Below are 24,831 nucleotides of genomic sequence, written 5' to 3' on the forward strand. Positions count from 1 at the left end.
TCAAACCATCCTTTCGCCTAAAATAGTCTGATTTTCACCTGTCAAAGAAAATGACCTTACCTTCTTTTTACCCTCCTCCACACACAAGTAAAGAGGAGGCGCGATTGAACAGACTGGACCCAAAAAGGGCTCAGTTTCTATATTTCTAGCCTGGCAAATTTCCAACAAAGTGACCAACTGTTTGTTGGATATACTGGACACAAATTGGGCCTTGGAGTGTCTAAGCAGACTCTATCCAGATGGAACATTCTGGCAATTTCAAATTGGCTGGGAAGGAGCCTCGAGAGGGGCTAAGGGCTCATTCAACCAGGGGCATGGTAACTTCAACGGCTCTTCAGAGGGGCGCTCTGGTGCAGGATATTTGTTCGGCGGCCACCTGGTCGTGAATGCATACTTTCGTAAAACATAACTGCTTGGACTCTACATCATATCAAGGAGGCCTCTTTTCAAATGCCATCCATTCGGTCCTTGATTGAAATCTCTGGTACTCCCTCCGCCAAATACTTACTTACTGCTTTGGGAGCCTATCTAAGATGAGGAATATGTGGGAGGACACAGTCCATTCAAAGAACAAGTTACTTACCAACTGTAACGTTCTTTGCGACTGGATGTTCCTCCCACGTATTCCTCATCGACCCTCCCAACCTACCACTCTGTACAGTTTACGCAAGTTGCACTCGAACTTCCTTAAGAGCCAAAGGACTTTGAAAGCCTGATTAACTGAAGGATTCTGCTCTCCACCTTGTTCCACCTTGTTCCACCTTGTTCCACCTTGTTCTGCATTTCCTTTCCTTGTCCAGTTCTGCCATTCCTTCCATCCTTCCATCCTTCCTGGGCTACTTTTCCTCCTGTAACTTTTTCCCTTCCTCTGCCTTACTTGTGCCATTACTGCCTTCCTCAGCCTCAGTTGCGCTGCCTTACATGTACTGCTGCCTGCTCCCAGCCACTGTTGTTCTTCCTTACCTGTGCTGCCTTCTTCCTGCCTCTCTTCCTTGGTACAAGTTGACAGACAACATCTCATCTACAAACTGGTGTGCCTTGGTTTTGCTAAATATTCAACACCCAGCTTTCCCGGACAGCGCTTGCTCTGTCTCCACGTCACGTTAATCCGGGAAAGCTGTATCATGTCGTGGGGATCTGGTCTCAGAGTTCTTTCCCTACCAGTTTCTGTAGGGTAACGGCACAGGGGGGAGGAGGGCCCTGCATCATACAGACAGCCCAAAGCACTCTAGATCACAGAGGAAGTGTGGAAAGTAAGTCGCAAGACCACAAAGCCAGCAGCGACGACACCAGGTACTTGACACAAAGATCTGAAAGAAACGCAGAATGTCTTTAGGGACCTCCTGGGGGCAGACCTGGGGGTTGCAGTCCCAATTGATAGAATCCATAGGATGGGCAGAGAGCCTTGAGCCAGACCCAGAGATGTGCCTGCGGCCATGTCGAGATACAGCTAGAAGGAACAGATCCTATACGCTGCGCGGACGACCGGATCAGTAAAAGTGGATAGTATGAAATGTTTCTATTTCAAGACATTGCCCAACCCACGCTGATCAAACGCCAGGCTATAAGCCTGGTGACAAGGGCTCTCATGCAGAAAAAAGTAAAATACAAATGGACCTTCCCATTCGGCCACCTCTTCACATGGGAAGGTAAACAAAATAGGTTTGCGACGAGGGAATGGCCATCCTACAGATAGACGAAGAAGAGCAACAAGGCACGGATCTGGGTGGGAAGCAAGTTCCAATAAGGCAGAAGACATGGAAATGGGAAAACGTGGCCATAAAAGACAAATTAAAATGCCAGGAGCATTGGATTAACCTTTGATTTCGCCAAAGGCTGCTGAGTAGATTGTTGAGACCCATTATGGACGATCAGAAGTTGGCCACGGTTGTTATGCGAGCCAATGTTGGGAGGATGCCTTTCCACATTTCGCTAGGAACATTGGTCTGCTCCAGAGCGAAGGGGGTACAAAGAGTGGGGGTGTCCTGACTGGAAAAGTCTAAGCCGACTGCCACTTATTGATTGCAGCCTAGGTTTAACGACAATGTGTTATCCTTGGATATCACCATTTGTGTATTTACCAAGGATAGCAGTACATAAAAGAACCATAATAATCCACTTGTGCTAGACCATTAGTCTGTAAAAGAACAGCTTTTATTAAGTGACTGTCCTTGTTCTTTTACATATTTTTTGTAAAGAAATTATAAGTACAAAATATACAGGTGTACATTTTTTCACCAAAGTCACATATACAAAATGTAAACAAATATAAAACTAAATAGAGAAAAATGTAGAAAAAAGAAGAAAAGACATGTAGCAAAAGATAGGACAAAGTCATACATGTGCATGCTAACAGAAGTATAACGACATTCTGTTGCTGCTACTACATTTCATTTTTCTAATTGTAGACAGTTATCCTCGAAGGTAAAAGTCCTTGGATAGGTCTAACTAAGCCAGGCTAAAGGGTGGGGGGGATTCTCCAGGAAGCTATGGTGGGGCGGGTCAGGTGGTTTTTGGAGGGGGGTGACACAGATCAAGCATGGGGAGGAGTGGAAGCCAGGGGCGCTCAGTGATGGGTAAGGAGGGCCCAGGCGACGGGCGGAGACACAAGGGAAGGCAGGAGCAGGCAAATGCAACAGCCACAGGTTCCGATATGCAATGGGTGGCCAGTTTCTGATGTTTACATGTAGCGTGTGGGGTTTCAACTCTCTTGTCAAACAGAATAAACTGGAGCAATACCTGGCCCCACACAACCTGAAGTTATTGCCCTCCAAGAAACGCATATAAACAAAAGAGATAGACCAAGGCTAAAATTGAGAGGCTACCTAACCCCACTTCAGGCCAATGCAGAGGGGGGAAAGAGGCTGCAACCTTGATGGGGTTTATACAAGTCCAGGACTTATCTATTCTGGACTCCAAAGGGGGCAGATACTTGCTTGTGAAATGCAAGGTGATGTTCACAGATTAGGACCATCGCATCCATATACGCACCAAACGTTGGGCAGGATGGCTTCCTCCGGTCAACATTGGGGTTCCTGGAAGCATTTGAGTTGGGGGATATAACTTTTTCTAGAGTAGATTATTTCTGGGCATCAGCCTCGATATTGGGCAGGATCAATAAGATGGAGGTTGGGGCCATTCTCCCCTCTGATCATGCTCCGTTGTTAAACACCTGCAACAAGATAATGAGTCCTACAGGTTATGGTGCTGGACATTTCCAGCAGATCTCCTGAAAGACAAGATCTTGACGGGAGAATTGGGAGACAAAGTCAGGGAATGCTTCATTCTTAATGACTCTTCAGACGTGGCAGGGGCGACGGTCTGGGACGCATTTATAGCAGTAATGAGGGGGCACCTTATTGCAGTAAGGGCGTCTGTTAATAAACAATTGCCTCAACTTCAAACAGAATTGGAAACCAAACTGAAGGGGATAATGACACGTATGCCACACGATCAGAGCAGGGAATTATGGCAGGAGCATAGAAGTGTGAGGGGGGCAACTGGATATACTATATATTAGGAGAGCAGAAAAGGCACTCCTGTTGGCTAACCTAACTTTTTACATTAAAGCGAATAAGGCAGATAGTTTGCTGGCCAGATACTTGAGAGGGAAAAGGGTCAAGCCAGACAAGAACACAGATTAAAAATCAACAGAGAGGGGATACTTCCACTATCACAGTGGATATTATAAGCCAGTTCTCAGACTTCTATCCCGACCTTTATAAATCAGAAGCCCCGGACGGGGACCACCAGCAAGCCTACCTACAGGAATTACCTCTCAATAATATATTGCTGCACATCTGGGAACACCTAGAGGCAGCAATCTCTGGGGAGTAGGTAAACCAGGCAATCAATGCACTGCCACTTAATAAGGCCCCGGGCACGGATGGGTATGCAGTGATCTTTTATAAGACGTTCAGGCCACTGTAGCACCCACACTAATGGCACTGTTAAACCAGTTAAGAACACAAGGCAGAATACCCCCTCAATGGAAGAGGCCAAAATGGTATTCCCAAAACCTAAGGAAGACCCCACACAATGCGCGTTATATGGACCGATCGCATTGATAAATCTAGATGTAAAACCTTATGTCAAGGTGCTGGCGAACAGGCTGGATGCCGTTCTTCCAGATTTTATCAATTCGTACCATCCGGGCTTCATTAAAAATAGACAGACATGATAATATCAGACCGGTATGCCACTTGATAGAAAAGGTGTCCAAGGAAGGCCCACCGGCCATCTTGATCGCACTTGATGCGGAAAAAGCATTTGACTGGGTGGAAGGGTGTTTCCTATTTCAAATGATGGAACACATGGGATTTGGTAGCTGATTTATCCGTATGGTCCAAGTGAAGTTTGTTAACACAACGATTAGATTATCAATAAACTGGTCCCTGTCCCAACCGATAAACATTAGAAGGGGTACAAAACAAGGCTGCACCCTATCCCCGCTGCTTTACGCAATTTATTTAGAACCCCTACTAACCAAACTTCGAGATACAGACCATATCAAAGGTATCCCGTTCGGGCGGGGGGGACAGACATAAAATTATGACATTCGCCAATTACCTGCTTCTCAAAGTAACCGACCCAGATAGGTCCATTCAGGGAATAGCACAGGAACTGGAAAGGTTCAGTATAGTGGCGGGCCTCAAAATCAGCGCAAGGAAATCAGAAATGCTAAACTTGTCCTCATCAGCCCCTCGGCTACTAGCACTACAGAATGTGTCCCCATATTCTCTGGTGGATAACCAACGGACATATCTGGGTATACAGATAACCGACTCCTTAGCAACTATGTACACCGCCAACTACGTCACCCTTCTATAGAAAATAACGAACCTGATGATCAACTGGAGCCCATTGATTTCCTGGCGGAGTAGGGTTCATGCAATAGAAATGACGATTCTGACGAAAATTCTTTATTATTTCCAAGCTTTGCCGATCAAAAACCTTAGTATTTTTTGAATGATCTAGATAAAATGGTTTTGGCTTTCATATGGAAAAAACATATGAACAATACTATACAAGTGCGGCTTGACAATCAAGGTGCCATGACTAAACCCATCCCGCAGTTGAGAGGGGTAAAGCAGGGGTGCGTGACAGCCCCCACGCTCTATAATCTGTTTGTATCTGACGCGCCTGAATGTTTGCAGGGGATTAATAACTGTCCCCCAAAGATAGGCTCCTGCCATTGCCTTATACTGGCATACGCGGATGACTTAGTTATCCTAGACCACACTTAGTGTAATCCTAAGATCCGCTGAGCAGTTATGGCACTATTCTGAGGCCAACGAACTTGTCATTAACCACAGTAAAACAAACCTCCTATTATATTCTGCTGGAAGAGTGGCCAGCCCTCCCATGATGGTGGGACCGATTGAAATTAAATATACTTTCACGTACAAATACTTGGGTGTAGAATTTGACCACAAAGGAAATTATGCCACATGCATCCAGGTGCGCAGAACCAAAGCTACCCAACTTACAACACTAATTTCCAAGTACACGCGCAAACAGAGTGGTTTTTCCATTTGGACAGCACGCCAATTGTACATCCAATGCTTGGTTTCCATGATCACGTATGGTCTTGACCCCCTTATCAATATGAATCTAGGATGGCTACAACTTGTGGAGGGTAAGTTCTGGATGAGGGTAAATTCTGGAGGAAAATCCTAGGCCTCCCCCAATGCATCCCTATGGCCATGATTAGGCTGGAACTTGGAATCACCTCTCTCAGGGCCATAGTTCTGAGAAAGAGGGTGAAATATTTATATTTGGCTTAATAACAATCCTACAAACAGGCTTCTCTTGACCATAAAAGAGGACTTGGTGGCTGGCAGACAGAAAGCACTGGAAACACAGATGAATGCCTTGATTGAAGAAATTAGCTGGTCTCCCGAATGGGGCAGGGAAATTGAGCATCTGTTTACCAGCATGCGCAGACGCTTGAATCTGTGGAACTGGCAGAGTAACTTTATCCATCTTGAAACCTTGAAAAGCTACAACTTTATTACACATGTTCTTTACACCTTTATGAAGGCACAGCCCTACTTAAATCTGTGCCCGTCGGACCTATTGAGGCGCTTTATTCTACTCTTACGCTTCAATCATCTGCCTGTTCTGGCAGCTAGAGGTCCGGGAATGGGTTTAGGTGTAGCAGAAAGGTATTGTAGAATATGTGAACTCTCTACTGAGCCGGAAACTGCTAGTCATGTCATAACATTATGCCCCAGGATGAGAATAAATTGTATTAAATATCTAGGTGAGTTTGTCCATATCCCAGAGTTCATAGAGCAGGCAGAATTCTGGAATCAGTGTGTTAATACTCTTAACTCCAAACTGCATTTAGCACTTTTTCAGGTGTGGCGTGAGGCCTCTACTTGTATGAAAACAAGTAGTAGGGTGGCCCCCGGTGCTCAGATTTTGTCATCTGTAGTTAATGGTGGTTTAAATCTATAGAATGTGATTATGTAAATCAGAATTGTGTTCAAGTGTGTTTTCTTGGCCGGAACGTAAGTTTATCCAGTTGTTTTAATTAATGAATTGATTTCATTTGATGTGCATATTAAGTATATGTTTTTTTTCTGTACATCTTTTATATTTTTCATATATTTTTTTTTATAATTTTTGGTTTAAGTATGTGTAAAGTTTTATACGTTTGTACAAAACTGTATCACATTAATATATATATATATATATATATATTAATCAGAATCCCAGATTGGCCATGAGAGTGTAGTAGTAGTAAAAGAACTTTATTTCAGCGTCTGCCATAAAATTACAAGATAACGCACCAAGTACAATAAAACAAATTAAAAAACAATAAAAGCATGAAGAACCAATTCATATGTAGCAGTTCAATGTCCGAATACATTTATTTCTTAAGCGCTTTTTAGATCAAACAATTGTTTGAAGCATGGCACTATTTTGAGTGCTTTAAGAAACGTTTTAAGGCGTCTTTTGTGCCATTTAAATTAGACTTTTTACAGTTGGGAACAAGCCACTTAAGGTGCAGGCTCCTGTACAGGGGACATAGAAACAGGAAAGAATAAGATTTTCAACAGCACTCCCACAAATTGTACACATAGTCGAGTCAACTCTGCCCCAAGAGCTGACAACCCGTGCAAGAGTGAGAATCCCTAACCTAGCTTTTAAAAACAAAGTACGAGCCTTCTTACCTGGGATGCAGGATAGGTATTTTTCTTAGCCCAGCGATTGTTTCAGCTCAAAGTATTTTGCTTTAGTGCCTACTTGACCAATCTCCAAGATTTCTGCCCTGTAGCTTTATACTTTTGCTTAATGCAGTCTCTCGTTCTCATATGATCTTGAAAATTAGAAGCAGACATTGGGGGGGGGAACCGTTTCCTAATTAAGCTGGAGACCTATTTAACCCACAGTAATGTTCTAGCCCCATCTTGTGCAGGATGTCCAGAAAGGATTCTCTAGAAATACAGAGGGCAGGTGAAGTACACAATTTATGGTAATACAGGAGGGGGCGCAATCTGGTGTGAAAAGCCACTCAGTCCACCCCATGCTCTAATTTTAATGGGAGAAACGGGGCACTTTTTGGTAGTGAAAGGAGCTTTTTTTGCATACGTTTCCTTTTGCTCCAATCTCCCAAGATCAGAGTGACACCCAATCTCTGCACCATACAGGGCAGACAAATTGGCACAAGCCCTCGAGATCTCCAGTATAGAAAGCACTACATTTCCACCATAATAGTGTATAAAGCCCCACAAATTTGCACCTTGCTTTGTATAATTAAGTGTGGATTTTTCAATATGTTTCCCCCAGTGACCTCTTCCATCTAGGCAAATTCCTGATAGTCATCAAGTTCTACCCTCTCTAAATTGAAGGAAAGGAATTACCATCTCTCTTGCACAAGAGCATAACCTTTGTATTAGATAGGTTCATTTCAAGCCCTAGCCTGACTGATATTGCGTCAAACAGATCGGAACCGTATCTTTAGCGTGTAGAAGGATGCCCATTTTCCTCCCTCCTAGCATAGGGGCATCCAAGTCGAAGCATTCAATCTCCTCTGCTATCTGATTTATATATAAACTGAAGAGGGTAGGAGTGATAACACAACCCTGCTTAACGCCCCTAGATACAGGGAAATGATTGGTCAAACCTTCGCCTATGGGAGTACGGGCACGTGCGTATGTACCAATGTGCAGACCACGGATGGCCGTTAAAACATTATTGGGGACCCCCAGATGAAAAAAATACTCCCATAGCTTTGATCTAGGAATTGAATCAAAGGCTGTTAGCAGATCAATAAAAAACATATAAAAGTTTTGGTTTCTGAGTCTCATATATTTGTCACAGATTAGGGACAACCTAAAGATTTGATCCACTGGACGGAAACCTGCTTGCAGATCTGAGAGTACCTCGTTTGATGAGATCCAGTCCTCCAAACTATTTAAAATAATTTTCCAATAGATCTTTGAGGCTACATTAATAAGGGAAATGGGTCTATAATTTTGAGGATAGTCTTTACTCCCTTTTTTAAATACAGGGGTTATAATAGCCGAACGCCATGACTCAGGTACTGAGTTGGTGCTTGTGACATTTAAAAATACATGCAGTAAAACAGGGCCTCATACTCCTACTTCTGTGCTAAACAGCTCTTTGGGTATTGAATCTGGCCCTAGCGCTTTGCTCCTTTTTAAGTGAAAGAATTGCTTCCTTCACCTCCTTGAAGGAGATGTCCAAAGCATAATGCGACATTGGAGCCTCCCATTCCCTGGGTTCTGTGAAAATCAATGGCTGGGCACCGGAATCCTGATCGAGTTTAAAATATTCAAGGAGTGACACCCATAGGGTGTAGGCGCTACTGATATGATTGTTGTCTGCCAACGACCTCCAGGGGATTCGCCTCCTGTCTGCATGGACATTGAACATTCCAGGCATAGATCCAGGTCCATCCTTCAAAGCGTACGCAGGAATCGAAGTGAGGGCAAGAGATATCAGGAGGGGGTTGTGGTCGCTCTCAATTTGCTGGATAACTTGAAAGTCAAACACTAACCTCCAACTTTCTACATGTGATAAAATATAGTCAATATGGGTCTGACATTTCCCTGATATTTATGTGGGTCTTGGCGGGGAGGGGCGGGGGATATCGCAAGAGAGCCTACCGTTGCAGGCCCTATACCCCCTTGTCATAATTTCAGAAGAGTGATGAAGTCTCCCGGTAGCAAAGGGGGTCTGACCTTTACAGATTTCCAGACATACTATGTTGCGGCTCAACTTGGTCATACGGGAGTGGCTAAGGGGTAATCGCAATAAAATCTGTTGCATGATGGAAAGGGCAGTAGTGGGCAGACCCCTAGATGAAGTTCTTTGGCTACCTCGCACAGACCGACCTCAGAACATGCATAAGAGCGCAATCCCAACATTAGTTGAGGGCATTTGGGATGATCAGGTTAAGAGGAGGGGGGGGGATCACATCCATTTCCATTTCTTTACCCCAGTATTTCTAAACCCCAAATTTACTCCGGGATTGGAAAGGGGGGCGGGTGGGGGGGGACACTCTGTGGAAGGGGAATAATTGCAAGAGACTGGGACATGACCCAGGGTCTGGATATTAAGCAGTTCGACCAATGTAAACTAGACTTTGGTTTGCCAGAAACTGTGAGGTTTAGCTACCAACAAATGAGACACTGGCTGGTTAGCCCCTTGGTTAAAACCGCTGCTACGAGACACCTCACGCCGTTTCAGAAATATATCACCACCACCTCTGGAGACAGGAACTTGATCTCAGCCCTATATAAACTTCTGATAGACGGCCCGAGACACCATCCTGGCAGTACATGACCCAATGGGAACAAGTGATTGGACTCCTGATCCAGATGGAACAATGGGAACGTCTGTGGGTGGATATCCCTAAATTAATACAGGTAATCCGGATACGGGAGATGTGGGTAAAGGTGATGGTCATGTGGCACTACTCGAGAAAAGCTGCACAGATTCTATCCTGGCACTTCCTTGCTCTGTTAGAAGGGGTGCTGGGGTGTAGGGGATTGGGACGATATCTGGTGATCATGCCCTTAGCTTCTACAATTTTGGATTGACGTGAATAGGAGATTGGGTGAGGTGTTTGGCATACAGAAAGTCAGGAATATGGATAAGGACGTATTGCGGCTTAAGGGCCCGGAACAGAAAGGCATGGTTAGATATCATAGGAAAGCATACACAAACCTGTCCATGGCAGCACTGATGGTAATAGCGCAAAAAATGGAAACAGCCAGAACCGTCAGAGGAACAAGATTGGATAATCAAGGTTTGGAACTTTGTGGCCCTAGAATGGATGACATACTCCCTCCAATGGGAGCAGGTTTGATTCAGCGCCGAACTGTCCTTCCTGCAAAATGACTTTAGAGAGTCCTTGTGTCCTCACAAACTAAGTTTATTGGGAATAACTTGAAATTTCAGGGTAAGATAATGCACAGTCTGTCGTTCTTTTGGATCCGGGGGTGGGGGAGATTAGGGATGGGGAGCACCAGGGAGAGGAGAGGAAGGGGGAGGATGGAGGAGGGTCTAATGGTTTTGTTTACTGCATTGAAAAATCAAATAAAACATGTTTTAAAAAAAATACTTTTTAACATGAAGAGACACCTCATACCATCATAAGTGCTCACCTTGTAGCCCTTCATCCACAAATCTAAGTTTTTCAGGTTTTCACACACCCATGTGGCCCACAGGTTACCATCTCTCTTGTGGTCCTTAAACATTTTTAGGTGTTGGGAAGGGGTCTTCCCAAACCTGGCTATGAGAGTAGTTTTTACCAACTGGTAATCTTGTCTATCAGCTTCAGTCAACTCCATCATAGCCACTCTGGGGGATCCTAGAGATTACCCATGGAACAAACTCACTGTCAAAAATACCTTGCACTTCACATGTAAACTGAAATGTACCCAACCAATCCAGAATATCAGTTTTCACATCATACACACTGGCCAAATCCTTGGGGGGGACGAGGTTTCCTGTTCCTGGAGGTGGCAGACATAGAAGATTCTGAAACAGAAGTGGTATCAAGGGATAACTTTTTTATGAAAAGCTCATGCTGCATCTCTTTCCCCCCCGCCCCCTAGTTGCAGTTCCTTCATCATTTCTGACTGAATCTCCAGTTTTCTAAATTCAGGCTGCAATTTCGTTTTCTCTGTTTCTAGAACCAGCTCAGCTGACATGTTAGACTTAGTAGGGGTGAGGTCAGAGGATTGGAAGTCAGATTAACAATTACATTTTCATCCACATCATCTCCCTCACTTTCTGGAAGATGTGGGCTAAGTGCTATACTTTGACCGTCATTATTCTTTAGATCAATTCTGGGAGAAGGGGTGACGGGCCTACTCAGTTTAGTAATACAACACTCGTTGGATTAACTCAGCTTTCTTTCTTTTACTACTAAGGTATTTTTCTTTACACATCTCTCCGTTTTTCAACAGTAAGATTAAGAAGAGAAGAGCTTCTCCCTTCTAGTTTTCCACAGTGGACATGGTTTAGTACTTTACAGCATAGTAGCCTTCAGGATTAATTGTTTGATTACAATACAACCAGGAGTCTCCATGTAATCCAACCTATAAAAATCCCACCAGCTGTAACACCAGTGTTAGGGGAATTTTCCCAAAGTCCTTTGGCAGGTAGGACTTCACAAAACTATCCCAATGGTTTGTAGATCCCCAACTCTTAGTATCAGTCTGTACAACTCATGGAACCTTCGGAGAGTGGCAGAGCAGTAATGCTTATCATAAGAGGAAGATGTGAGCTGTAGGTAAGTACACTGAACCTAGTTGGTAATGTACATCAAAGAAACACTTACATCTACATTTTAATATACATTTATTAAGTATTATATATACACACAAGAATCACATTTAAATACTCAATACATCAAACCAAAACACTTAGGAATACTTTAGAATACTTTTCAAAGGCCACTGCTTAGTCTGTAGTTGCTCACGGTTACAAGTGTTGCAGCTTTTGACAGCAATGACAGTTCTATTGTATTATTGGTAATAACGCGCACTTGCGAAACTTGGAGGAAATACGATAAATACATTTACTCTGCAAATTCACATGAGATAATGATTTTAAGGAAGAACACACTTGATTAGAGGAACACTAGCAGAGCTTAAGGTTAGACAGGCCGTTTCTTCGCACAGCAAGGCTTTTTAAGTCCAAAAAGCAACCCTAGCTTAAATTCTTGACAAGCAGCAGAATACCAAAAGGTTCATGTGGATGCTTTCTAGTCTCTAAGATGCAAGAGGATACGACCAACGTCGGAAACCATGTAAGTAGCAGCTTGAGTTTGTGGTAACTGGACACCTCTACATGCACTTCAATGCTCTGGAGCGACTTTTTTGGATAAGATTAACAATACCTTTCTCTCCATAGTACCGTAGGTTTGAATAAATGTTTGTGGCTGGATTCTCCTCGATGTGGCAGTGCTGGATCAAACCTCTGGATTCCTTGGTCTGGTGATGAAATGCAGGACGATGGACAGGATCTCTCAGCTGCAGTCTAGATGGAGGACCTCTGGCATGGATTTCAGCAACTTCTCTGGTCAGTCTGGGGTTTTGGCACCTTTTCTGCAGCACCAACAAAGGACATGATTCGCCCAGTCAATCTTCTTTGATTCCTGAAGTCCTGCACTCTGGTGAGCAGACTTGGATGGATCAAATTATGTCTCTGGAGGTTCACCTGGAGCTCAGCAAAGACTTGGACCGATTCGGCCTTTCCATGACTATGCACTTCAAATGGGTCAGAGGTCTCCTGTTATTAGGTTTCTGCAGCTCAGGAGAGGCACAGCACCTCGGGAGATGGCTCAGATTAAAGTTTGTCTTGGGACTGGTTGTTCCCGCCAGTCAAAGGGAAGGAGTCGTCCTCTTCGGAGTTGCTCTGTCACATAGAAAACTGGGTCAGGACAGCAGTGGTTATTTCAGTGGTGCAAAGGGTGTGCAGGCGTCTCTGGTCATCTTCTTCAGTTACTTCAGTTTCCAGTTGTCGACTTGCTTTTCACCTCAGGAACCTCTATGTGACCAAAAAGTCACAAGAGCAGAGAGAAGGCGGGGTACTAAGTATCCCCTTGGCACTCCACATAAAATGGTGTGTGCCAGTCTCTCAGAATATAAAGTTTTAGGAGAGATGTAAAGTATCACTATCCTTAAAAACTGTAGTTACTCTAGAATATAAAAAATAATCTCTGGGGGGAACCCAAGGTAACCCAGAAGATTGACCGGGTGAATCATGTCCTTTTTTGGTGCTGCAGAAAAGGTGCCAAAACCCCAGACTGCTGAAACCCATGCCAGGGGTCGTTCCTCGAGACTTCCGCTGAGCGATCCTGTCCATTGTGGTTCCCAGCACCATTGCCCATAAGGAGCTGTGGGCTGCAAAAGTAAAATACAGATGCCTTAAACGAGGTATGGAGGAAAGTAGACTCCATAGTAAGGTAAAACGCAGAGAACAGAGTTCCAAAAGATAGAGCCTATAAGAATGAATGAGTGGAAAAAGGCTACACTCATTCAGGATTTATAGACAAAGGTCTAGAAGTCAAGCAGAAAGTGCTGGGGGTCTCACTAGGATAGGGGATGAAGCATGAAAATGATAAATCTCCCTAACAAAAATGCTCAGGGAGACCTGGGAGGAGGGAGCCGAGGCTAGTTTATCTCCGTCCCAAATGGCCGAAAGAATTAAAGAGCCCATGGAGGTTGTTAGGTATATAATCCATTCCCATTTGTCGAAGGCCCAGGAAAACCAGAAGGGTGATTATGAGCAAAAAGACAGTAAGCCGTTCTCTCTCCATCGGACAAAAAGTCCTGATTCTCTTCCCCACTTCAAAGATTAAAATGTTATCAGGATGGCATGGCCCATACGACGTCTGAGAGCAAACTGGCCCATGCAATTACTATGTCCCAACTGGATTGAAGACGTAAATCCCAGGCATATCACATGATTCTCCTGAAGGAGTGGAGGGAGGACCCTGTGGAGACTTCTTCTGAGTTGATAGCCAGCCTGTTCGCGGAAAAGGTTGGAGCCCTTAATTTAATACCCTCCAATCTTTCACCATCTCAGCAACAGAATATCCAAGATCTTCTAAGTCAGTTCGCAGACGTATTTAGTGGCGAACCAGGAAGAGTCAAAGGCATATTCCATCAAATCTGCACTTCTCTTGGGAAAGTTGTAAATCTAAAGTCATCTAAAATATCCGAATCTCGAATAGAAATAGTCCTCCAGGAGGTGGAGAAATTGTTGGTGGCCGACATCATCGAACCATCTGAGTCCTTGGTCTTCCCCCATAGTCCTGATCAATCGTGGAGCTTCTGTATAGACATCCGTAAGTTGAATGCTCTGTCCCAGTTCGACAATTACCCCATGCAGCAAATTGACAACCTGATTGAATGACTGGGCTCAGCTGTATACCTATCTATGATTGATCTCACCAAGGGCTATTGGCAAGTACCTCTGAATCCTGAAGACAAGAAAAAGACAGGCTTCTCAACCCTTAGCGGACTATTTCAGTTTAAAATGCTCCCATTTGGGCTTCAACATGCTCCAGCAACCTTTCAAAGGTTAGTGGACCAAGTATTAAGTCCCTATTCTAGTTTCTGCAGAGTATACTTGGGTGATATTGTCGCCCACAGTAAAACCTGGGATGAACTCGTCAATATAAAATCACAGAAGCCTTAAGACAGACCGGGCTTACCGCCAAACTGAAGTAATTTCTCTTTGCCCAGTCAGCAGTTAAATATCTGGGGTCTTTGTGTGTAATGGATTGGTCCAACCCAAGATAGAAAAGTCTTAGCAGTGAAAGAGACTCCCTTACCAAAAACAAAAAGTTATCAATGGGCTTTTTAAGGGACTGGTTGGAGATTACAAAAGATTTATCCCCAAGTTTTTCATCCATCACGTCATGCTTGATTGAAATTGAGAAATACAGAGCCTCAGAAAATAAAATGGGGAAAGGAAGATCAGACCTGCTTTGACACCCTTAAAACCATACTATGTAGTGAACCAGTCCTAAAAGTGCCCAATTTTAGTAAAGAATTTATACTCCAAAGTGATGCCTCTAAATTGGGCCTTGGGCAGTTTTATCACAAGTATATGATGGAATCGAACACCCCGTCCTATACATCAGCAGAATGTTATTCCATAGAGAAAAAACTAGGAATTGGAGGCACTGGCGATAAAGTGGGCAGTAGGACACCTCTGATATCGTACTGGTAGAAACGTTCACACTAGATCATTCATCGCTTACGTGGCTAAGTATAAGAAAATACACAAATATCCGGATCATGCACTGGTTTCTTGACCTCCAATCTTTATGTTTTACAATAGAACATTGTAAAGGTATGGAACAGGGAAACATGGATTTACTGTTGCGATTTCCTTTGGGAAATGGAGCGGCCAGGTGCACAAGGGAAAGGGTATGTGACAAATCCCAGGATGTCGTCCCTGCTTCTCTAGGGTGGTAGCCCCTTTCCATGAGGCCAGGGTGGAAAGGCTGCTACCTGATATCACCCTGGGGGGTGATGCTCAGCGGGAGGCTCTCATGGGGAGGGTACTCCTCCCCCCCACCCTCTTCCCTCCAGGTGCAGGTATGGGCAGATGCAATATTCCCAACATCCAACCACCTCTTTCACCTTCCTCTAACCTAGTAGCTTCCCCCTATGTATTTCTGTAAGGTTAATCATAAACCCCTTACTGGGACGAGGGGGAAGAGGGTTGAGGCCATGGAAAAGCCATTGACATATATTGAGACAAGGAGGTGGTGCAGGGGCATGAAGAGCATTTCGGTTCAGCCTTCTAGTTTTACTGACTTCCCATTGGCCAGAACTGAAGTGAAATAGAAGAGAGAAAATCAAAGAGAGTCTGATCCTCCCTGGAGGAACCACTAGAGCCAGCACGGTCCTGGAAAAAGGATGAAGGCAGGCCGAGATGGGGGGAGTGAGATTCCAAAGCAGGTCCAGAGTGGAAGGACCGCTCTGCATCCAGGGAAGAGAAGCTCCAGGCATTCTCGACGACTGGGGAGCATGGGAAGGAAGAGCCGCGCTGCCCACAGAAAGTTGTGCAGTCGCCGCAGACTGAGAAAAGACCAAGTGTCTGGGAAGCCCCATGGCTGGTCACATGCACCAAGGAAGACCCGTAACGACAGTGGACAGCGAGAAAAGGTATGCACGTTGCCGGGAAGGCGATGGGACCCCATAAAGGTGGTGGAGAGCCCAGAGGGGAGTGAGAAGCCGAGAATACAGGGTCTGGAACCCGAACCAAGGGAAAGAAACTTTGTCACACCTTGGGTCGCATGATGGTACTTGGCAGGGGAGTGAACCGAGTCTATGAGAAAAACAATCGAGAAAGGCGAGTCTGCGCCTGACTCAGCCTGCGTGTACACCCCTTCTCTCGTCAGCACAGGAAGGATGGGCAGCCCAAGACTGCTAGCTGGAGTCACCAAGAGAAAGGAAAGTCATCGGTTTTCTTACTTGTGGCAGTATTGGGCAGGTTAGTGAACCTGGTCTGCCCAAACGAGTGTTGAGAGCATCTGGGAACTTTTCAATAAAACTGAGAAAGGCCAGGGGAAGGGAGACATTCCCCCCCACCATTTGTTGAACTCTTTGAGTAACCTGGGCAAGGTAAGGGGGGGGAGCATCCCCCTAAAAAGGGGGCCTTGAGGAGCAAAGGGGAGGGAGTCATCCCCTAGTCATAAAGAAGATTGAAGAAACCAAACCTGAACCAGAGGGGGAAAAAGAAATCCTTATTAGGGTCAGTCAGGAACACTGATGTTTTCATGAACTGTGGGTTTTGAGAACCTTTTGAACTGCATATTTTCTTCGAAGCGAGAGTGCAACCTGGAGAAGGGAGCCATTCGCTCAGGATCTAGTCACATTTTTGATGATCTTCTGCGTCTTTTTAGTTTAGTTATTAGAGTCAGGGCAGGAAATAGGTTTTGACACTGTACTGTGACTTTGTTTTGACATCCTGACAAGACTGTAGTATTTCGATTGAGGCAGGGAATCCCCTCTAGAGAATAGGACAAGATAGGATTTGTGTTTTCTTTTAATTTTCTTCTTTAATAAAAGTCTTTGCCAATCACCATGTCACCACTGTGTCAGACTCGTACTGCTACACCCTTAACATATATATAGAGATATGTTTTGAATGTAATTGACAAAATACCAATTAAAAACGGAAAGTCAACAGAGGTTAGTGGGGCGGAGCAAGAAAAGAGGGGGAGACATGGTTGGAGCCAGTGAGTACTGTTAAGAATTTTTTATTTTCTAACATTATTGGGGGAATCTCGCAAGAGTATCATAGTAACTTTTGCAAGACTGGATCGGAACAGAAAATCCATCACACAAACTGAAGAGTGAAATGGAGTAATGAAGGCTACGAGTGAAAATACAGTGGGGATGCAAGGGGAACCAAGAAAAGGGAAGGGGCACACATAGTGAGTGCCAGTGAGGACATGGAAGACATTTTTAATTTTCAAGTGTTTTCCCGTTACTGTGGGAATCTGCATACCCTGACCTGAATATCACAGGAATAGGAAGAGGGGGGGAGGAAGTCCAACTAAGACTAAATAGATTTCCATCTAGATTTCTCTCGCAGTGTTGAGGCTCCAAAATGCGTTGTACAAGTATTGTGTATTTATACCTTTTAAGATTATTTTAATCATTTAGTGTGATAACGTTTTTCAATTTTTTATGTCTTTATGATAAATGCACTATCCTTTTGTATGCTTTTTCATTGTTTTCAATGTGTCCACAATCATTGGAAAGTGTAAATAAAATCTAATCACTGGAACAGTTTTAGTCTTTTACACCTGCACAGATCACCTTTTCTAGGCAGGGGGCAATGGGTCTTTGGGAATAATTGGTTTAACATGTACAATGAACAAAGATGGGGCCATTGGAATAAAATGAAGACAGCCGGGACAAGTGGACCCTGAGACCATTGGCGATGGCTAGAGGGCCACTGGAAATGGATGAAGGGCAGTGGATCCTGAGGTCGCTAGTGGCCTTCCCTCTTTTAAAATCATTGGTGTAACATGTACAGTGACTAAAGGCCATAGCTAGTGGTCCTGATGAAACTATAGTAAAACAAATCCTTGAAATTCAGTAAAAAAACATTATTTAAGAGGGTGTTAAGGTGGTCCGATTTATCACAGTTAAGGTGGTCCGATTTATCACATCAAAACCCTTGAACAGCAGCTGGTGTAGGATGGGTAGGGAGATAAGATTGCCATCACTTGCTAGAACAGCTGAATTTGAAGGATTACCCAAAGTTTTGTTCACTGAGAATGCTTTGAGAGAGATGTATGCAACTCACTAGAAAATACAACTACCTTCTGAGTGCATAACAATTCATGTATTTTTATTAACGTATGATCTGAATCAGTGAACCTTATCACTGTGCACAATAAATCATAAACCTGGATCCAGTAGTTTGCTTTTAGGAATAGCCTTCACAAATGTGTTGGTGGAAGGGGTTATGGGTGAATAGACATAAATAGAGCCAGCCTGGCTTTTATCTTACTCCTAAGTGACCAGACTCTGGGTAGCGAAGTACCATAAAACCTCAGAGAGGCACTCTTAATATGGGCTCATATATAAACCTAGATGCCAAAATGCACTGTCTCATGAGCATAATTGTAATGAATACCTGATGAAACCCACTTTTCTCAAGAGCATCCAAGCACTTAAAGTATAAATAAGCACTTCACTTCATAGAATAAATGTACAGTTTTCAGACCTGCACTCTGAATAAACTAGACACAGCCAACAAGGTAACGTTATTTTGGTCTGTTGAAACCCACATTGCGGCCTAACTACGAAATAAAGTTTTTGGGTTGCTTTGGTGCTTTGTGAAAATGCACATCATGTAAGAGCAATACCCCAGCATTCTCAGATTCTGAGGTATTGGGGCTTCTTAGCTGCTACCCTGACTCTGCAAAATATCTCCTAATGTGTCCTATCGGTTAGTCTGTAGTCCTACTCTCGCCTCGGCTGCACCCGAAGCCAAGGTAGTCTTCTTCTTGATAGACTATTCTTTTAGTACAAAGGAATACAATTAAATTCTAGAAATAATCTGCACTTGTATGTCAATCACTACCTTTCTCATTTGATTGACAGATTGGCGAAATTTGAGTTAATTGAACCTTTTCAGTGTTAAATTGTGTGTTGGATTTGTCAAAATGTCTAACATTATTATTATTGACCAAATTCTGGTTTAATTTTGGGCTGGTTGGGAATCGATCCGAGTGTACTTTTAGACCAAATGGTCAGTTTTTGGTTTTAAGAACAGCCCAGTTTGCCAGTAATCTACCTATGCAGAGACCATTGTCCGGTTGTGTTAAATATGGTGTTTGCCTTTCCAAAGTTTATTCACTTCCACTCAATTGGAACATGACCTGCTCTCTTTAAATCCTGGGCAGATGACTGATATTACCCTAGATTTCTCAATGCTAGATTGGCCTCATTTTCTGTTTCCATAATGTTCACATTTGTCAAACAGTTTTCAATTTGGTTCCCACTTCAGGTCAGAGACTGGTTGCTTCCCTTGTACATGGTTGGCACCTTTCTGGCGCCATGCTTTTATCTTGTCATCTGGGGAGCAAATTGGTGCCCTTTCAATGTGAGTTGGTTATTTAATTTGGACACCTGACCAGTACCTTTTTAGGAGTACATTCATAATTTTTCTGTGCCAAAATTGTACCTTCCTGGGGCCAGATCGCACCTTTTCTCTGTAGCTTGACCTTTCTGTCTTTACTCAAGCATTTGCTGTTTGAGATCAGTCTTATTGCACTTGTGGAGCCAGATTGATTGAATTCCAGCATTTGTCGGGCCCAATGTACATCATTTAGGTACCAGGTTAACCGCTTGGTCATGCTAGACTAATGACACTTTGGAGGTCACATGAATATGGGGAGGAAAGGACAAGGGTACAGGGTTGATCATCTTGTATGTAATTCAGTGGAAAGGTGATGCTTTCTCTCTAATAGTTTTCTTAATTTCCCTTTCTTTTCCCCCATCTAGAACCTGTTGGGAGAGAATGCTAGCCAATCTTGGGCTCCAGGAGCAGATAAATATAGACGCCTTGATCAAGAGCTTCACTCTGCAAACACCCATTTTATTGAAGAGCAGCATGTTCAGCAGCAGGTATTGTAAAGTCTGATGAGATAAGAGTATTGATCTACTGCTTTCAGGAAAGTTTGTAAAAAGGACCATTGGTGACTTTAAAATTAAAAAGAGCCTTGAAATATGTGATGCAGTGGTTTGTCATAATCCACTGGGGAGTTGTGTGGCCATGGTTTCTGTATAGGTTACAGCACCTCAGTAAATGGTGTACTTGAGAGATTTTGCTGCTCCATGGCCTGAGAGGTATTTTGGATATGGTATGTTCACAGGTAGGAGTGTGGTCTTCTGCCAACATAGGGGAACCCCATGGGCTGGTGTGCAGTAGAAATCCTTAATCGCTGTAAAGTTGAGAGGGTAAGAATATTGTGTCCCTGCAGTAGATGTGACTTTTGAGGTTAAAGTACTGATGGGCTTATAGTTACTCTGCAGGTTGGTGGGTTGAGGTGTCCTTTAAGCTTTCTGGAATCTTGAGCAGAGGGAGGTGGACGTCTCCAGTACAGTAGACATTCAAGAGGGTACGAGGCAGAAGTGCCTTTGAGAGTCTGTAGAGCTTTGATTTCAGGTAGGACCCGCACACATTACTGAAGCTGATAGAGCCAAGAGATTGTGGGTTTAAGATAGACAAATGCTTAAAATATCTATAGGTTTGTTTAGACATTAGCAAGCAATATAAAAAAGTATTTCCAATCTGGACTTTCTTTTATTATTCCAGTATTGAGTGGCCAAAGCAAGTAACTAGGATGGAGAGAATACATTGAGGAATTCATACAACGCCCCTTGTGCTCCCTTCATGTTTCCTTCGCTAATGTCTTTATTCTTGTTTGCAGTGAACCTCTTAATGGTAGGATAAAGTAGCCCAATTCCAGAATTAGACCTTTCCTGTTTTTGGTGACATCTTCAGTGAATACGGCTTTGCAATCTATTTGGATCGCTCCAGTTTGACATCAGATTTGCCAACCTTCTCTTACCATACTAAAAACGTACCTGCCTATATTTCTCTCATCCCATTAAAACCAATTGGCATTGTGACTCCATTCACCAAACACCTCTGATTCCTACTCTATCTCCACTTTTGACATTCACAGCTCCCCTTTCCCTGCTTTAAACTGCCACTATACATTTATCTTTCATTCATCAGATTTCTGGCTCGATTTACTCCACTCTAACTCCAAATCTGTAACTGCATTTCCCATTCACTGTATGCCTCTTCTCTCCACCTTTAGCTGATTGCTGAGCAGCAGGATGAGCAACTGGAGCTGGTCTCTGGGAGCATCGGTGTCCTGAAGAACATGTCCCAGCGCATTGGCAATGAACTGGATGAGCAGGCAGTGTGAGTGAGAGTGCTATTCGGAAGGAGCTACTTGAATATGAGAAACCATGAATAAAATCATGAAATGGGGGCTTGAGGAGATGAGAGCCAGCGAGGAGAGGAAACCCCCAATCTGCAGAAGCAAGATGAAATCAATGAGTTAGGCAGTGGAGAAAATTATAAACCAGGAAGGAGCTGGTGGAGGGATAGAATGAAATCACTTGCACATAGTGGAGCAATAGATTAACGGCAGCAATGGATCTGTATAAACAATGGAGGAGAGCGACTAGTGGGCAAAAGGACCAGTTGAAAACCCAGAAGGGGAAACATAAGAACAAAGGATTAACAAACAGAAGTGGACCATAAGAGATGAGATGAGGGAAAGGGCAGATGTATTGATGAAGTGGGCAACCGAACAGAGAAACAAGTAGAGGAACCTGAGGAGTTGTCAATGAATTGATTAAATAATGGCAGAGTATAGAATAAAGTGGAGGGATCCATGGATGAGTAGGGAAACCATTAAGGACCTGGGGGTAGAGGAACCTATGGAGTAACTTGTTGAACATATAAACTAATGAAGGAGCCTGAAGATTAACAGGATCAATGAAATAGTAGAACCACCTGTTAGGACAGTTTTTCGGAAGTCCTAAGGACTTAGTAAATCCATTCAATTTAGAGAGTACACGACTCCAATCTTAGTATAAAGCTGTACGACCTGTGTATATGGTAGCATAGACAGAGTAGTCAGGCTTCCCTTAGGAGGGAGAAAGGGCTGTAGAATCAGTACAAAGAAATTGTAGTACACATATGGTCCAAAGAAACGCTGAAACTATGTATTGCAAAAATAATGGGTTTATTTAAATGCAAGTAGACTCAGATAAATCTTGGGGGAAATAAGTACTATAACAGATCATATAAACACTTTATAAAAACACAACACTATGCTTTAAAGTACACAGACCAAAGCATAGCCTTTATTTACAAAATGTACAGTATTTCCAGGTAAATCAGACCTTATCAAACACATTTAGTATAGGGCACACCTATTCATGGGGAGTAAAACCAATAGTTACTTTCAGATTACTTTACAGTAATTCAAGGGTAGTAGACCCTGTCAGTTATGCAGTGACACTCCGTTAAGGAATCACATAATCGACCAACCCTGTTACCAGGATACTTTACTGAATAGTGGAACACAGATTGAAGGGACAGTACATACCCATAACACACAGTTATATCAGGTGAGTAAAACCTTGTGGTGTAATATAAAATTGCAGTTGCTTTTCAGCTCAGTGGAACACGGTCTAAGATAAGCAAGAACTCTTTACATTAATTTATGATGCACCAGTCAGACCAAGGTCAGCTACACCTACAGAACACTTTTCGAGAATGGCACAAAGCTATTCTAGGCATGTAAAGCCTAATGTTGTAATATACTATTACAGTTGCTTTCTAGATCAGTGGAACACAGACTGAGGTTAGCATAACTCTTTAACTTATGCTAGGATGAAACACAGCTAACCTAAGGTAAGTAGAACATCTATACTTTTAAAAGGAGTGATCAGCAACTTAAAGGTAGTGTGAGAAACCAGAAGGTGTCTCACCCACTAGTCCCAGCGAATCTCTCTCTCAGGTGGCCAGGTCATGGCCATCCCCTTTGGATCCAGACTCTGGGGGTGGACCAGTGCGGGAGGATCACCTGGGTGAGGCGTCCTTGGGGAGTGGGACACTGGATGTTGAGACGCAGTATCCCTCGCTTTACTGTAACACCTTTACCCCATCCTATCAGATTGGATACATAGGAATTTCCCCCTCACCTCCCTTTTCCCGCACAAACACTTTCACACGGACAGCCCGCCTCTGTGAGAAATCGGACTCGCACCCGAGCAGTATACCTAACGTGTCCCAGTACAATGGTCAGGCGAGGCCAGGCAATTACTGACCATCACTCACACCGGACTTCAGTTAAGCTTCCCCACACGGATAAAAGACAGGGCACGAAAGCCCACTCTGAGCGAGGCAAAGCACACGAGGAAACAGCAGTACTCCTATGTCCCGTCCCCTTTCCTCCATACTTATGGGACATTCCTCTGTCCTGTGGGACGGAACGGGAGCACTTTGTAAAAAGCATCACATTTTTCAAAAATGGGTCCGTCCTCTCTTTTTACGCGGGGTACCGCACACGGCCGTAACCCCGCCCTCCTTAGCTCCACCCAGCGCATCACCCATCGGTCCTTTTCTCCGCTCGATCTGGACTGGACGCACTTGCATCTTCTGAAGATTTTTTCCTTCCAGTGTCCTCTTCTCCTGCTCCGGTTTAGCGGTCGCGAGTCAGTCTATGCCGTTTCAGTTAGATTTTCCTACTTGTTCTTCTTGTCAGCGACGCTTCGCTAGGACGGATCCCCATCCTCTTTGTTTAGAGTGCTTGGGTCCGGACCACCAGTGGGACTCGTACTTTTACTGCGATTCCAATGGACAAGTCTATAGTGGTGCCTGATGCAACTCAACCTGAGCCGGATCTGTTGGACGACGCACAAGAGGATCAGGACAGCGATGACCAGCCCCGCTCTGTCAGAGCCTTTCACGACCGGGTGCTGGACATGATGTGCCTGTTGGATGTTCCAGTACCCAAGACACCCGCTCCGCAGGAGGGCCTGCTTTCGGGGGCATTCACCTTGTCTCCTTCGGAGCGTACTGGCTTGTTCTTGCAGAAGGACGTTTTGGCCGAGGTCTGTAAAGTGTGGGAAAAACCACACTTTGGACTGTTTGTCAACAAGAAGATTGATGCGCGTTATAGGTTCAATTCTTCGGAAGAGGTGGCTTTAGCATCGTGTCTGCCCCCCTCCTCCACGGTAGTGGCTGCTGCCACTTTACAAACCAGACCTTCTGCATTGTCTTCCGCAACGGCTACACAGGTTCTGGCTAAAGTGGACAAGCTTCTTGACTCTTTGGGAAGGAGGATTTTCACTAATTCAGCTCTGCAGTTACATCAAACGAACGTGGAACTGGTGTTAGCGGGGGCGAATGTGAAAATGTGGGAAGGTCTGTTGGAATTTGAGTAATTCATTCCTGCCGAAAAACTAGAGGATTTCAGAGCGGGTTTGTCAGATGCTAGGGTTGTGGCGCAGGACATGGTGAAGGCCGCGGCGCATCATGTCGACACTTCGGCCCCGGGCCTCATGCTTGGCGTGGACACCTCTTGCCAGGCTTGGCTGCACGCCACCAAGTTCTCTAAGGAGGTGCAGGATAAGGTTTTGGACCTGGCCTTTGACGTCAAGGAGCTTCTTCATTCCACAACGGACGTTGTACTGACCAAAACTAAGGATAACACTCAGACTGCCAAGTCTTTGTTGGTCCTGGTGAAACCGCCTTTCAGGGCACAGAGAA

The 24,831-nt window shown here is 44.1% G+C and overlaps 1 protein-coding gene across 3 annotated transcripts in view; it reads left to right on the forward strand.

Moving 5' to 3' along the window:
- Positions 1-24,831, forward strand: part of STX6 (syntaxin 6) — a 503,047-nt gene that overhangs the window by 205,469 nt on the left and 272,747 nt on the right. For all 3 annotated transcript variants that reach the window (XM_069641445.1, XM_069641444.1, XM_069641443.1), the window contains exons 5-6: positions 20,034-20,156; positions 21,359-21,465. In XM_069641445.1, the coding sequence (XP_069497546.1) occupies positions 20,034-20,156; positions 21,359-21,465 (230 nt within the window). The remainder of the gene's footprint in view (positions 1-20,033; positions 20,157-21,358; positions 21,466-24,831) is intronic.

This window comes from Ambystoma mexicanum, chromosome 1q (assembly GCF_040938575.1).
Source record: "Ambystoma mexicanum isolate Mex_15411 chromosome 1q, UKY_AmexF1_1, whole genome shotgun sequence".
In the NCBI taxonomy this organism is placed as follows: Eukaryota; Metazoa; Chordata; class Amphibia; order Caudata; family Ambystomatidae; genus Ambystoma; species Ambystoma mexicanum.